Here is a 12,372-nt window from a genome sequence, read left to right on the forward strand (position 1 = left end):
ATTCCGCACGTCGCCAAAGGTGACTGAGGAGTGCTCGTCCTGGGCACAATTCACTAAGTCGTCAAAGCTGTGTCAACCCTCGTTGAGAGGCGACAAGACGAGATTCAGGAAGCCGAGATTCATGAAGCACCTTTACGCTCCGCGCAGACTTTGGCACTCGCACAGCGACTCTTAAGCCTTGAGGATGAATTGTTTCCAGCCGTTCGTACAGAGACTCATATGGAGAGATGAGAGGGATTTGGAAGAGCATAGCGGTTGATAATTATTGGCGTGTGTAATTGTGTCATTGATGATGGATGGCTTCCCCAGCTTGTTCCTGCCATCCATCGAATGATTTTTACACGCGTTGAAAGAGCTGAGATCGTCTTGTCTACTGCACGTCGCGAATTCATCCGGAAGTGTAGTGTTACCCCAAGGAATCTCATGTATTTAGCTTGCTGAATTGGTGCATCTGGAAGTGATATCTTCATCCTTGTTTCTCGCCTCCCCATACCGGGGAACAGCATAAGCCGAGACTTGTCTGCTGGTATTGTTAGTCCAATAGATGATTTAGATGGTATAATAATAACTTTTCTAGCATTGTAAACAAGTGGATCCTGAATCCTAACAGTTTAGAATTTGTTGATTTGTTGTTGACAATGTTGTTAACGCCAAATAAATGTGCTGCCTCTTCTGGTCCTGCAGCCTTAGCAGTCACACTGACATCTGCCTCTGATGCTGACATGTCACAGTGTTCGTTCAGCAAGGATGAACAGCTAAGATAATGAAGGATCCACAAGGAACATTATAGCTGCGTAGCCTATCATGACAATAACTAGTAACAAGAGTGCTTATTTGGGCCAGTCTGTACATGTCCATAAGACACGACAAACAGCACGAACCACGGGATGACAGGACAGAGATGGACAAAAGTGCTGTTCTATTTGGACTACCTTTGCGGTGCAAGTATGGCCGTGCTAAGTCCATATCTACGCTTTCGTCCTGTGGTTGGCGCTGTTGCTTGTTTTCTGTGAACTAGTAACAAGGTGGTAACTTGTGCTAGTCGCTAAGTGGCTGCGCGCGCCCCGCCACGGTGGTCTAGTGGTTATGGCGCTCGACTGCTGACCCGAAGGTCGCGGGATCGAATCCCGGCCGCGGCGGCTGCATTTTCGATGGAGGCGAAAATGTTTGAGGCCCGTGTACTTAGATTTAGGTGCACGTTAAAGAACCCCAGGTGGTCGAAATCTCCGGAGCCCTCCACTACGGCGTCTCTCATAATCATATCGTGGTTTTGGGACGTTAAACCCCAGATATTATTATTATTATTAAGTGGCTGCGCGCGAAAACATAGGACGTCTTTGCGTCTTGGTTCTCTTGCAATAACTAGTCCTGTGCCGAGTGTCGGCTTACCTAACCAAGCAGCGATGAATGTGTATGTGCAGAGCATATTAATTGCCAGTTCTTGAGCACTCAGTCTGCATGTGGCCGGATAATCGCGTTCTAAACCCTAAAATAATGCTGCTGTGGTAAGAGCGACAACAATGCTACCATCCATTAAAGCTAAAAAATTGTAGGAGGTGCTGGTCGCGACCTGAAAATTTTTTATGCCTGTTGTATGTACTGACTGCGCGTCTTCAACATTGAGTAATGACCGTCTACGATTCGGTAAATAGTATCATATCTTGTGGCAAACAGTAGCTTTGCTCGCTAGTGCTGCGTGAGTTATGCTGATAATCTGTGCCCGGCCTTTACCGAAAGCTATACTTCAGCTTTCAGAAGCTGAACTTACTTTTCGAGGATGGCTTATCTTACTATTCACAAGGCACATCATGTGAGCTACTGCATTCGCACTGCATGCGGCGATCTAGGTCAACACAAGCTAGACTGTGCTGCCACTGTGGTGATGATTGACCATAGTCATAAAAAGATACAATGTTGAATTGTAGTTTAAAATCTGTGCGGAGGCTTCGATACTCATTCAGTTACTGATCAGGAATGAGGGATTGTGTGATCCTTCAAAGTGCAGCTGCAGCACGACACCCTGAAGTATTTCTTTATTTCACAGCATCTTGTGCCACGCTTGTGACGTAGCGTGAACATTACAAGGAGTCGAATACAAATTACTGGTCGACGCAACCGATACAGACAAACCACGTGGTTGCTATGGACACATCCATAATGTGATTAGTCTTTGAGAATGAATGCCGCCAGTGGGTACCGAATAAGAATGAAGCTACTGTTTGCCACAAGATATGATACTATTTACGGAATCGTAGACGGTCATTACTCGATGTTGAAGACGCGCAGTCAGTACATACAACAGGCATAAAAATTTTCAGGTCGTGACCTTTGAACCTCCAAACAACCTCTGTAAATCCCTTGCTGGGCGAGTGAACACAGGCCATCACGTTTTCTTTCGTGTATTTTGCCTATTATGAAAGCTGTACTTGTGGTTTTCAAACTTTAACTCTTTTCCAATTACTTTTGTAGATAGCAATTCTGAGAGCTGATTCTCACATCTTAGCAAAACAAAAGCCCTTTTCCCTGCGCGAAAGCTTGCTAGATTTTTATAATTTATGTACTCATTTACAACCTAATTGCACAGACCCTTTTGATAATAATTTTCTCACATCACTTGAAGCAAAGAAATCTGAGAATATTTATATGTAATGGGACTGGTGTTTCTTGGTACATATTTAACAAACTAGTAGTGATTCCTTAGGTACACGGGCTATCTCACAGAATAAACAAGGTAGCTGGCAATTACGAAGTTAAGGTGGTGTTTTTAGCCGAGAACAACATCGCTGGTGTGTGTGCTTTGGTTGACAAGAAATGTGAGACCCTGGAAAGTGTACGGGAAGACTACTGTGGCGTTAAACAGAAGCACCAATTTGTTAATTGTGCACACAATGTAGTGTACAATATTCCTTTGACGTGTGGTCATGTCTACGTAAGGCACATTGGTAGATGTATAAACACTAGGCTAAGGGAACATATGTCGAGTCTGAAAGGTCACGCTAACACCCATTTAGCGTTGCATTGCAATGAGTGCGCATGAGCGCCTTGTTTTAGTAGCACCACCATTGAATACAGCATCGCAATCAAGCTTCTAGGAAGTTATTGGAGGCCTTTTACATTGACAAGCAAAAAGAAAATGTTTTAGCCACCTTTCTGTTGCTTTGCTTGCGAAAAACATTTTGCTGTTGTTGTGTGTAAATTAAGGCATGAGATCACAAGCTGTGCTATGTGCGCTTTTGACGAGTTTTTTTGGCCAGATTGCGCAGATCGGAAGGTTGTCAAGTGAAGGTTTTCGAAAAAATAAACCAGTTGTTAGATTGTGATCGTCTTTGTGTATCTGTTCCTTGTCTCCATGTGCTTGCGCGAATCCGTGAAGGTTGTCTGCTTGCTTTGGCAAGTATCTGCATATTAAAATAATTTGATATAGTTCAAATGTTGGTGGCATATGTTGCATGTTGTTCTTTGTCCGGAGTTTTATGGGGAAGTAAAGCTTGAACTGTGGTATTATCCGTCATGGCAGGGGCGTAGGCAGAAATATTTTTCGGGGGGTACCTCCTTGATTTGATGTTTGGGCCGGGCAGGCAAATGTGATCAATTGTCATTTCGGGCTCTATGTGCCATAGCAAAAAAAAATTCGGGGGGGGGGGGGGCACAGGCCCGGCGTGCCCCCCCCCCCCCCCTGGCTACGCCACTGCGTCATGGTACTGACATTCCAGCCATTGCTGTTTCGTGACATGCGAGTCTTCGCGAGGTTCAATAAAAACATTAAACCTGAGCATTCCAGATTTGTAAGGAGTCATGGTGGAGATTTGCTGCAATGGTAGCCCTACTTTTAAAAATGAGCCCCTCAGTTCGTATGTTAGGCTGTATGGCGAGCCACTAGCAGGTTATTTACTGAAGAGCACGTAGCAAATGTAAATTTACTGCTAGTGTTACCTTAGTGGAACTTCATCAGATACCGTAGTTCATTGATAAGCATTTCTCAATGAACCAAAATGAATCTGTGTTCCGTAATTCTTCTATGCCTAAAAAGGCAGAGCACAAATCTGCAACAACCATAGTGAACTTAAATCACATAATTAGGGAAATCCTGTAACGAACTGTTCTTGCAGTCTATTCCGGGCATTACAGTGCTGCCCAAAGCCTTCCGGAAGAGAACGCGAGACAGGCCGATTGGAACACTACGATTTTGTCTGTGCCAGAGGACATCCATGTTGGGGCGAGGGCAGAAAAAATAAACAGAGAAGTCGTTTTCATTTCCAAAGTACTGTGTAAGCCTTGTGTTTGTGCCTGCGGCCATGTAAAGATGCATGTTTTCATTCACAATGCATTTAAAAACATAAAAAGGCGGATTACACAGGACCCGTCCTACAAAAAGACACCAGCCCGGTTCTTGCGAAAACAAACCAGCCCGGTTCACACCGCAAAACCGGTCGTATACACAAAACCCGCCACACCCGCCACACCTTCCAGAAACCCTGTCTGAATTCCCGCTCTGGTGCAAAAGAGAAAAATACGTCAGACACGGCCTGGTGTGTTTTTTTCGACTGGGCTAGCTCACCCAGACTCCAGTGGAGCAATCGTTGTCATTACGCACTATCTTTGGTATACAGCGCCAATGGTGGCTAGCAGCTGAATGCGGCTGGGCTGTCAATGGGGTTTACATCGCTGTTTTAGGTAGAGTAACTACGGTAATGCCGCTCTGCCGTGGTTGTCACGCACCACTGTCACTCTAGAAAACGTGTGTCGACCATTCTAATCATGTTGTCGTACGTATGTAGCAACGCTCGTAGGACTCTCCATGGAAACTACCTACGTGCAGACCACGACAGCACAGTATTACCGTAGTTACCGCAAGGTAAACCACCCCAGCTAAAACACCACAATAATGACTGCAAGCGGTCGGCCTGGATGCTACACAACGTCGGCGGGGCCGACAACACGCCAGCGTCGGCTAGCTTATATAGGAGTAGGACCAATGAGAGCTTGCCAACATCGGCGAATAACGGCCGGTACACATCGGGCCTACGCCGGCTAGCCCATATTTGCCCAACGTCGGCAAGCCTACACCGCCCAAGGCCGGCTAGCCGACATCGGGCCGATGCAGGTGAAAGTAGCGCGAGCGTGATTTGCTGACGCCGTGCGAATGTGGCTGCTTACGTTTGCTCACGTTGGGGCAATATTGGTACAATGTCACTGTGCTGTGCCGGATCTATTTTTTAGAGTAACGTCTGGTCTTGTAACTTGTTTTTAAAGACCCTTCACAGGTGTCATGTCGGGCGAGGAATCATATTACAGATATCATATTCTGTGGCGAAAGAGCAGAACCACACCACGCGTGAAACCTGGTGAATTCTGCTACGATGGTATAATTTAAAGCTTTCCACTCATCACAATGGACGCACCCACAAATCATTATCATTATCATCATCCGCCACAGCATCAACAAAGCATGCCGCTGCGCAAGTGTGCGCATTGTCTTATGAAGCGGTCTGCAATAAGCGCACGGAAAAAGATGAAGTGCAATAGGGGTAGAGGTGAAGGAAGAAGCGGAAGGGAATAAAATGGCGGACGACACCCGTCTGATTGAATCGATGTGATTTATGTATTAGTTCGTACAAGGAACGCTAGATTTTGGCGCAGCCGACAGCTTGAGAAGACCGCAAATGGGGGTTACCTTTTTCATCGACGAGGCGTCACCGGAGGTACAGAAGGTACCTTCTGGTATGGGAAGGTACAGAAGATCTGCAGTTTATTAATGGAAAGTACTATGTACCACCCACCCTGGTTCAAAAGATTCTTCATCTCTACCATGACACCCCTGGATCATGTGGACACGATGGCTTCTGGCGCACATACAAGAAATTGCTTATGAGGTTCACATGGCCAGGTATGAAAAAGGACGTCACTAATTATATCCGGACATGCCATCTTTGCCAAGTAAAGAATGTGAAGTACAAGCAGTCGACAGATGTTATGACAAACTCCGAATATTCAAACGTACCGTTTGAAGTGGTTCATTTAGACTTTGCAGAGCTTAAGAAGGGGGAAGGAGTCATGCGAACGCAAGCTTTCCATTGACGAATGCACAAGAACAATCGTGGCTAAAGCAGGGAAAGAAGATGCGAACAGCCTGATCAATCTACTCACAGATGCGTGTTTTAAGCACACCAAGACACTAGTCTGCGATAACGGTCCTGCTTTCCGTAGTGCCAAGCTAGCAAGATGGGCTAATCACCGAGGAATACTTATTACGTATTTTTCTCCGTATGACCCTGCAGCGAACGGATTAGCAGAACGGGTGATACGGGACATCAAACAGCTTTTGAAGATGTATCCAGACTTTCGCGGAGGCTGGAAGTGCTGCCTTGAAGCCGCTGTGAAGCACCACAACCGTTCATCAACCACGGGTTTGGGCTGCAGTCCTGATTTTGCTACGACCTGAACAGCACCCATACTGCCCGCAGATCGTGACCTAGGCCTCCTAGAAAACCTCCAACTTACTGAAGCAAGAAAAGTGCCGAAGGTCAAGAAGTATATAAGCGCCGGATGAAGAGGAACTTTGATAAAAGGCACAACAGTGACATACCACACGTCCAGTCTGGAGACTATGTTCTTGTAAGAAAAGGAGTTCACCTTCCAATGCTAAATATTACGCGCCGTTCCAAGTTGTCAAGACAGTATCTCAACGCGGGATATTGAAGAACGTGTGGTACACCGCAGCCTGGGGTCAAAGAGAGTGCTTCCATAGGCAACGCATTTAAGTATTACACCAGGAGGTGTAATCAAAGAAGTCAGGAAGAGTGAAGCGGTCTGCAATAAGCGCACGGAAGAAGATGAAGTGTAATAGGGGTAGAGGTGAAGGAAGAAGAGGAAGGGAATAAAATGGCGGACGACACCCAGTCTGATTGAATCCATGTGTTTTATGTATTAGTTCCTAGCAGGAACGCTACATCTTACAGATGCGTAACGGGTGCTTGGCTACTTCGCAAAATGAAGAATTATGGCGCAGTCGGTACTTCCGTAAAGGATAATCATTTATGCCATAACGCGTAATTCGCCGCCCAATGTGCATTGTAAGCAGCGCGTTGTAAGCCGTTGTAAGAGCGCGTTGTAAGCCGCACCTCAAACTTACGATGTGATTGTGCTGCTGTTGCGCGCAGGCCAGGCGCCTTTTAGGAGCTTTCTCTTTTTGCTGGGGAGTTGTCGATTGTCCTTCCTGCCGTGTATGCTAGTTCTCATTGCTCCCGCTAGAGGCGCAGCGTGCCCTCCGTTGATTCAAGGGCGCGTGCTCCGCTGAGCGCAGAGCACGCGCCCTGGAATTGTGCACTTAAAAAAAGAAAGAAATATAAAAAAACATCAACAACAAAAAAAAGCATTTGAAACAAAACAGAAGAAAAAGAAAAAAAGCTAAAGCACGCACGCTCGTCGCGGGCTCTAGTTTGATAGCACACCACTAGAGGGCCGCGCCTTAGACAGCGCTCGCTTTTGGCGCGTTTCCTTTCTCTTTCGCCGGACATCACTCAGTGCGCTTCGCTATCGCTACTCATCATCAACACCGAAGAAGCCGAGGCAGCAGCGCGGAGGACTCGCAATGCAGCATCGCGGGCTCGCCGCCAAGAACCTGCGGTGAGAACTCGCGAGGCTGAAGAGACGCTAGCGCCGAAAGCAAGCTCAAGGCACTACCAGCACCGAGGTGGCGGGAGCAGCCAGGACTCGGGATGACGAAGCTAAACGGGCTCGTCGACAAGCGGACCCCGCGGTGGCACGGCCCCGCGAGGCCGCAGCGAAGTGGGCGCAAACACAAGCGGACCCCGAGCTGAGAGCCCGCGAAGCAGAAGAAGCGATTAATCTAAACTGAAGACGTTCCCCCGAGCTTATGTGATCCGTAAATAAGCTCTTGAACAAAATGTATATACTGCATCAATATGTAAGTGTGTGTATACAGTGCATCGATATGTAAATTATGAACATTGTGTATATAACGTGTATATACAATCACACCACAACAACTCTCATATCACTTCTTGATCAGTTCTTGAGCAGATGTACAGAGGATTCATGGTTTACCAGTTTTAACCTCTGCAGCAAGCTCATTCACCATCATTCACTTCGTGGATATGCTGTGATTTTTTATGGATGCTCGACGTTGCATAACTTTGCAGTATTTGTATACTCACGGACTTAAGTTAAATTAAACAATACAACCATGTTTGATCCAAATCAATAGTCCGTATTTATTTGATAATATAAGACAGCGAAAAAACGAACAATATGCAAGGCAAAAACTAGACGTAAAATTAGGCGATTTGACGCTACCCACCCGTTCTGAGCCTTCTCCGCGTCCTTTTTCTTTCGCTGCTCAGGCTGGAACACTGTGTCAAGTCGTCTCTGTTGCTCCATCATCCCACAGATATCTCTCGCGACCGACCCCCGCTACCTTCAGCCTTTACAGACCCTGGCCCCGGTCTAGGAATTGCAGCTTGAGGTGTCGTACGTGACCAGACGTTATGGAAGGACTGTTGATGTCGAAAGGTATCTTGCCGGCGGGCAGAACGCGGAATTGTTGGAGGAGTGACGTGACGCCCAGGAAGATTTCTACAGTGGCCAGGGTCTCACCTGGGCAGCTGCGCTGTCCTGTAAAAACGTGATATGCAAACAAAAAGAGCAACATTGTCAGCTGAATAGTGAACACGCAGATAGAAAGAGAGAGAGAGCGCTCGCTCTTGCCAATTGTTATACCAGTGGCTGTTCTCTCTGCTTCATAACCCACCCTATAAGCTGTCCAGGCGGTGCTCACTAGGATTTCAGTGGAGCCAAAAGAAAACAATTACACACGCAAGCGAAAAAAATCGGCAGATCCCACCTATTATGGGAACTGATGTTATGCGAAGCATGCGGCGGGAAGGCGACTGTGGAGTATTTTTTTACATTCAGCGAAACGTTACGATATGCCGCTAAAGATACTTGCAAATGACATTCGCGCACAGATATGGTGAAGAGTTGCACATGTAACAGACACCATTGTAACTGATGTGTGCAACGCAGACCTCGCCGATTCCGATGCTTGTCTGTGTGTGTTCTGTGTCTGGCTGCGGGTGAAGTGGGATGCGGCCTACGTTGAAGTTGCCCATCGCCGTGTTTCTATATGTTACCACTCCTTGGCACCTGCAATAAAGCCACGTGCCATGGATGACAAAGTGGGCTCATCGCACCAAGTTTCATCATCATCATCAGCCTGTCTACGCCCACTGCAGGGCAAAGGCCTCTCCCATGTTCCGCCAATCAACCCGGTCCTGTGCTTTCTGCTGCCACGTTATACCTGCAAACTTCTTAATCTCATCTACCCACCTAATTTTTTGTCTCCCCCTCACGCGTTTGCCATCCCTTGGAATCCAGTCAGTTACCCTTAATGACCACCGGTTATCCTGCCGACGTGCTACGTGGCCGGCCCATATCCATTTCTTCTTCTTAATTTCAACTATGATATCCTTAACCCCCGTTTGTTCCCTGACCCACTCTGCTCTCTTCCTGTCTCTTAAGGTTACACCTATCATTTTCCTTTCCATCGCTCGCTGCGTCGTCCTCAATTTAAGCTGAACCCTCTTTGTAAGTCTCCAGGTTTCTGCTCCGTAGGTAAGTACCGGTAAGATGCAGCTGTTATATACCTTCCTCTTGAGAGATAGTGGTAGACTACCATTCATGATTTGATAGTGCTTGCCGAATGAGCCCCATCCCATCCTAATTCTTCTAGTTATTTCACTCTCATGGTTCGGCTCCGCGGTTACTACCTGTCCTAAGTAGACGTACTCCTTTACAACTTCCAGCGTCTCGCCACCTATCGCAAATCGCTGTTCTCTGCCAAGATTGTTCCACATTACTTTAGTTTTATGCATATTAATTTTCAGACCTACTCTTCTACTTTCCGTATCCAGTTCAGTAATCATGAGCTGTAATTCGTCTCCCGCGTTACTCATCAATGCAATGTCATCAGCGAATCGCAGGTTACTGAGGTACTCTCCGTTAACTCTTATCCCTAATTCTTCCCAATCTAGGGCCCTGAAACCTCCTGTAAACACGCGGTGAATAGCATTGGAGAGATCGTGTCTCCCTGTCGTACGCCCTTCTTTATTGGGATTCTGTCGCTTTCTTTATGAAGGACTATAGTGGCTGTGGATGCGCTGTAGATGTCTTCCATTATGTTTATATAGGCTTCGTCGATGCCCTGATTCCGCAGTGCTTGCATGACTGCTGATGTCTCCACCGAATCAAATGCCTTCTCGTAATCTATGAAAGCTATGTATAGGGGTTGGTTGTATTCCGCGCATTTCTCTATCACCTGATTGATAGTATGAATATGGTCTATTGTTGAGAAGCCTGTACGAAATCCTGCCTGGTCCCTTGGTTGATTAAACTCTAATGTCGTATTAATTCTGTTAGCAATTACTTTTGTGAATAGCTTGTAGACAACGGACAGTAAGCTGATGGGCCTGTAATTTTTCAGGTCCTTGACGTCCCCTTTCTTATGGATCAAGATGATGTTGGCATTCTTCCAAGATTCTGGTATCCTCCCTGTCGAGAGGACACTTCGTATACAGGGTGGCCAGTTTCTCTAACATAATCTCTCCACCGTCTTTCAACAGGTCTGATGTTACCTGATCCTCACCAGCGGCTTTGCCTCTTTGCATTCCCTTTAGGGCTTTCTTTACTTCTCCTGTTAATACTGGTGGGATGTCAGATTCCTCTGGGATATTACTGCTTCTTACATTATCATCCTGACTGTCTCGGCTGCTGTACAGATCTCTGTAGAACTCTTCCGCTACCTCAACTATTCTATCCATATTGGTTGTGACCTTGCCATCCTGTCCCTTAATGCATACATCTGATTTTTGCCTATGCACAGTTTTGTCTTCGTAGCTTTGAGGCTTCTTCCGTTCTTTAGAGCATGCTCAATTCTCTCCATATTATACTTTCTTATGTCGGCTACTTTACGCCTATTGATCAACTTCGAAAGCTCCGCCAGCTCTATTTTGTCTGTTGCATTTGAGGCTTTCATAGCTTGACGTTTCTTAATGAGGTTTTTCGTCTCTTGGGATAGCTTACCAGTGTCCTGTCTAACGACTGTACCCCCGACTTCCACTGCACACTCCTTAATGATACTAGTCAGATTATCATTCATTGCGTCAACGCTAAGGTCGGTTTCCTCGGTTAAAGCCGCAAGTTTGGTTAAAGCACCTTGGTTAAAGCACCAAGTTTCATTAGGTGCTAACACGCCAGTTTCTATGTGGAGAGCGTCTCTTTCGAGGTTGTGCACGTGGCCGTGCACGAACTACGTTGAGAGCGGCGAGCGTGAGGTGATTGTTGTGGTTGTGTTATCGAAAGAAGGCGGTAGCCCGGTCCAAGATAATGTCTAGAGGCCTGCTTGCCAGCCATGTCATGTCGTCGACAGACTGTCTGCGGATACAGCCGGCTGCATGTCGGAACATTGTCACCTTTTTCTTTGGCGAGGTATACGTTGTTGAGGATGGTAGCCCTGGAAAGTGCTACGTAGATGAACTTCACAGGTTGACGCTTAACGTATCCGTAGACTATCTGGCCGTATGTGGCTCTTTGTGATTTACATATAGTTGTGGCGTTTCTTGCGCAAGGGGAAACTGTCCTCTTACACGAAATATTTTTCTGGCATATATCGTCGTTGTGGTGCTTCCCATTACCACGGGCACCTATTTCAATTCTATTGAGGCTTGTGCGGTGGTGATGTGCTTCGTCCTGCCTGGGTCGACAATTCCTACCGTGGACATTGGAAATTCAAGCCTGTGTTCGTCACGCTCGATGTACCACAAGGTGCCGATGTTTCCAATAAGGAGACCGTACGGTCATGTCGATGTTGGCCGTGCTCATGGCCAGCTTGCCCGTGCTCAGGTAAATTGAGTCCGGCAGACCACCCATGTCACTTGCGTTCGTCTCGGCCACCTTTGTCTGGGCATTTCTATGTACCTGCTCGTTCGTACACCCAGTTATGTTATCCCATGCGGCATGACATAACAGGGTGTCCGTAGCGTCGAGGCAACGTGTGTTATTGCGGTCAACGTCCATATTGCTGTAGTACAGCCGTATGCACCAGGGCACAGAGCGGTGGCTGCTTCACGTGTCACAAAGGGGCTCTCAATTAATCCGACGTCATAGTCAATCAGCATAAGGCCATCGCCTACCCTCAGCAGAGATGAAGACAACACTGCGTAATTCTGACGGGCCACGTGTACGAGTGGATGGCAGTCGAGTGTCTTCTAAAGGAGTTCTGCCTTCAGCCCTCTTACTTGACGTGCGTTTAGATGTGTACGTTCGCAGTTACTGTGTTGATTGAGACTGTGAATC

General features: G+C 46.8%; 1 protein-coding gene across 1 annotated transcript in view; it reads right to left on the reverse strand.

The window, feature by feature from the left end:
- Positions 1 to 8,446: 8,446 nt before the first annotated feature.
- The window catches only part of LOC119374879 (cytochrome P450 2C23-like), a 41,882-nt gene continuing 37,956 nt past the window's right edge, over positions 8,447 to 12,372 (reverse strand). The window contains exon 8 of the mRNA XM_049411070.1: positions 8,447 to 8,634. Within this exon, the coding sequence (XP_049267027.1) occupies positions 8,447 to 8,634 (188 nt within the window). The remainder of the gene's footprint in view (positions 8,635 to 12,372) is intronic.

This window comes from Rhipicephalus sanguineus, chromosome 11 (assembly GCF_013339695.2).
Source record: "Rhipicephalus sanguineus isolate Rsan-2018 chromosome 11, BIME_Rsan_1.4, whole genome shotgun sequence".
In the NCBI taxonomy this organism is placed as follows: domain Eukaryota; kingdom Metazoa; phylum Arthropoda; class Arachnida; order Ixodida; family Ixodidae; genus Rhipicephalus; species Rhipicephalus sanguineus.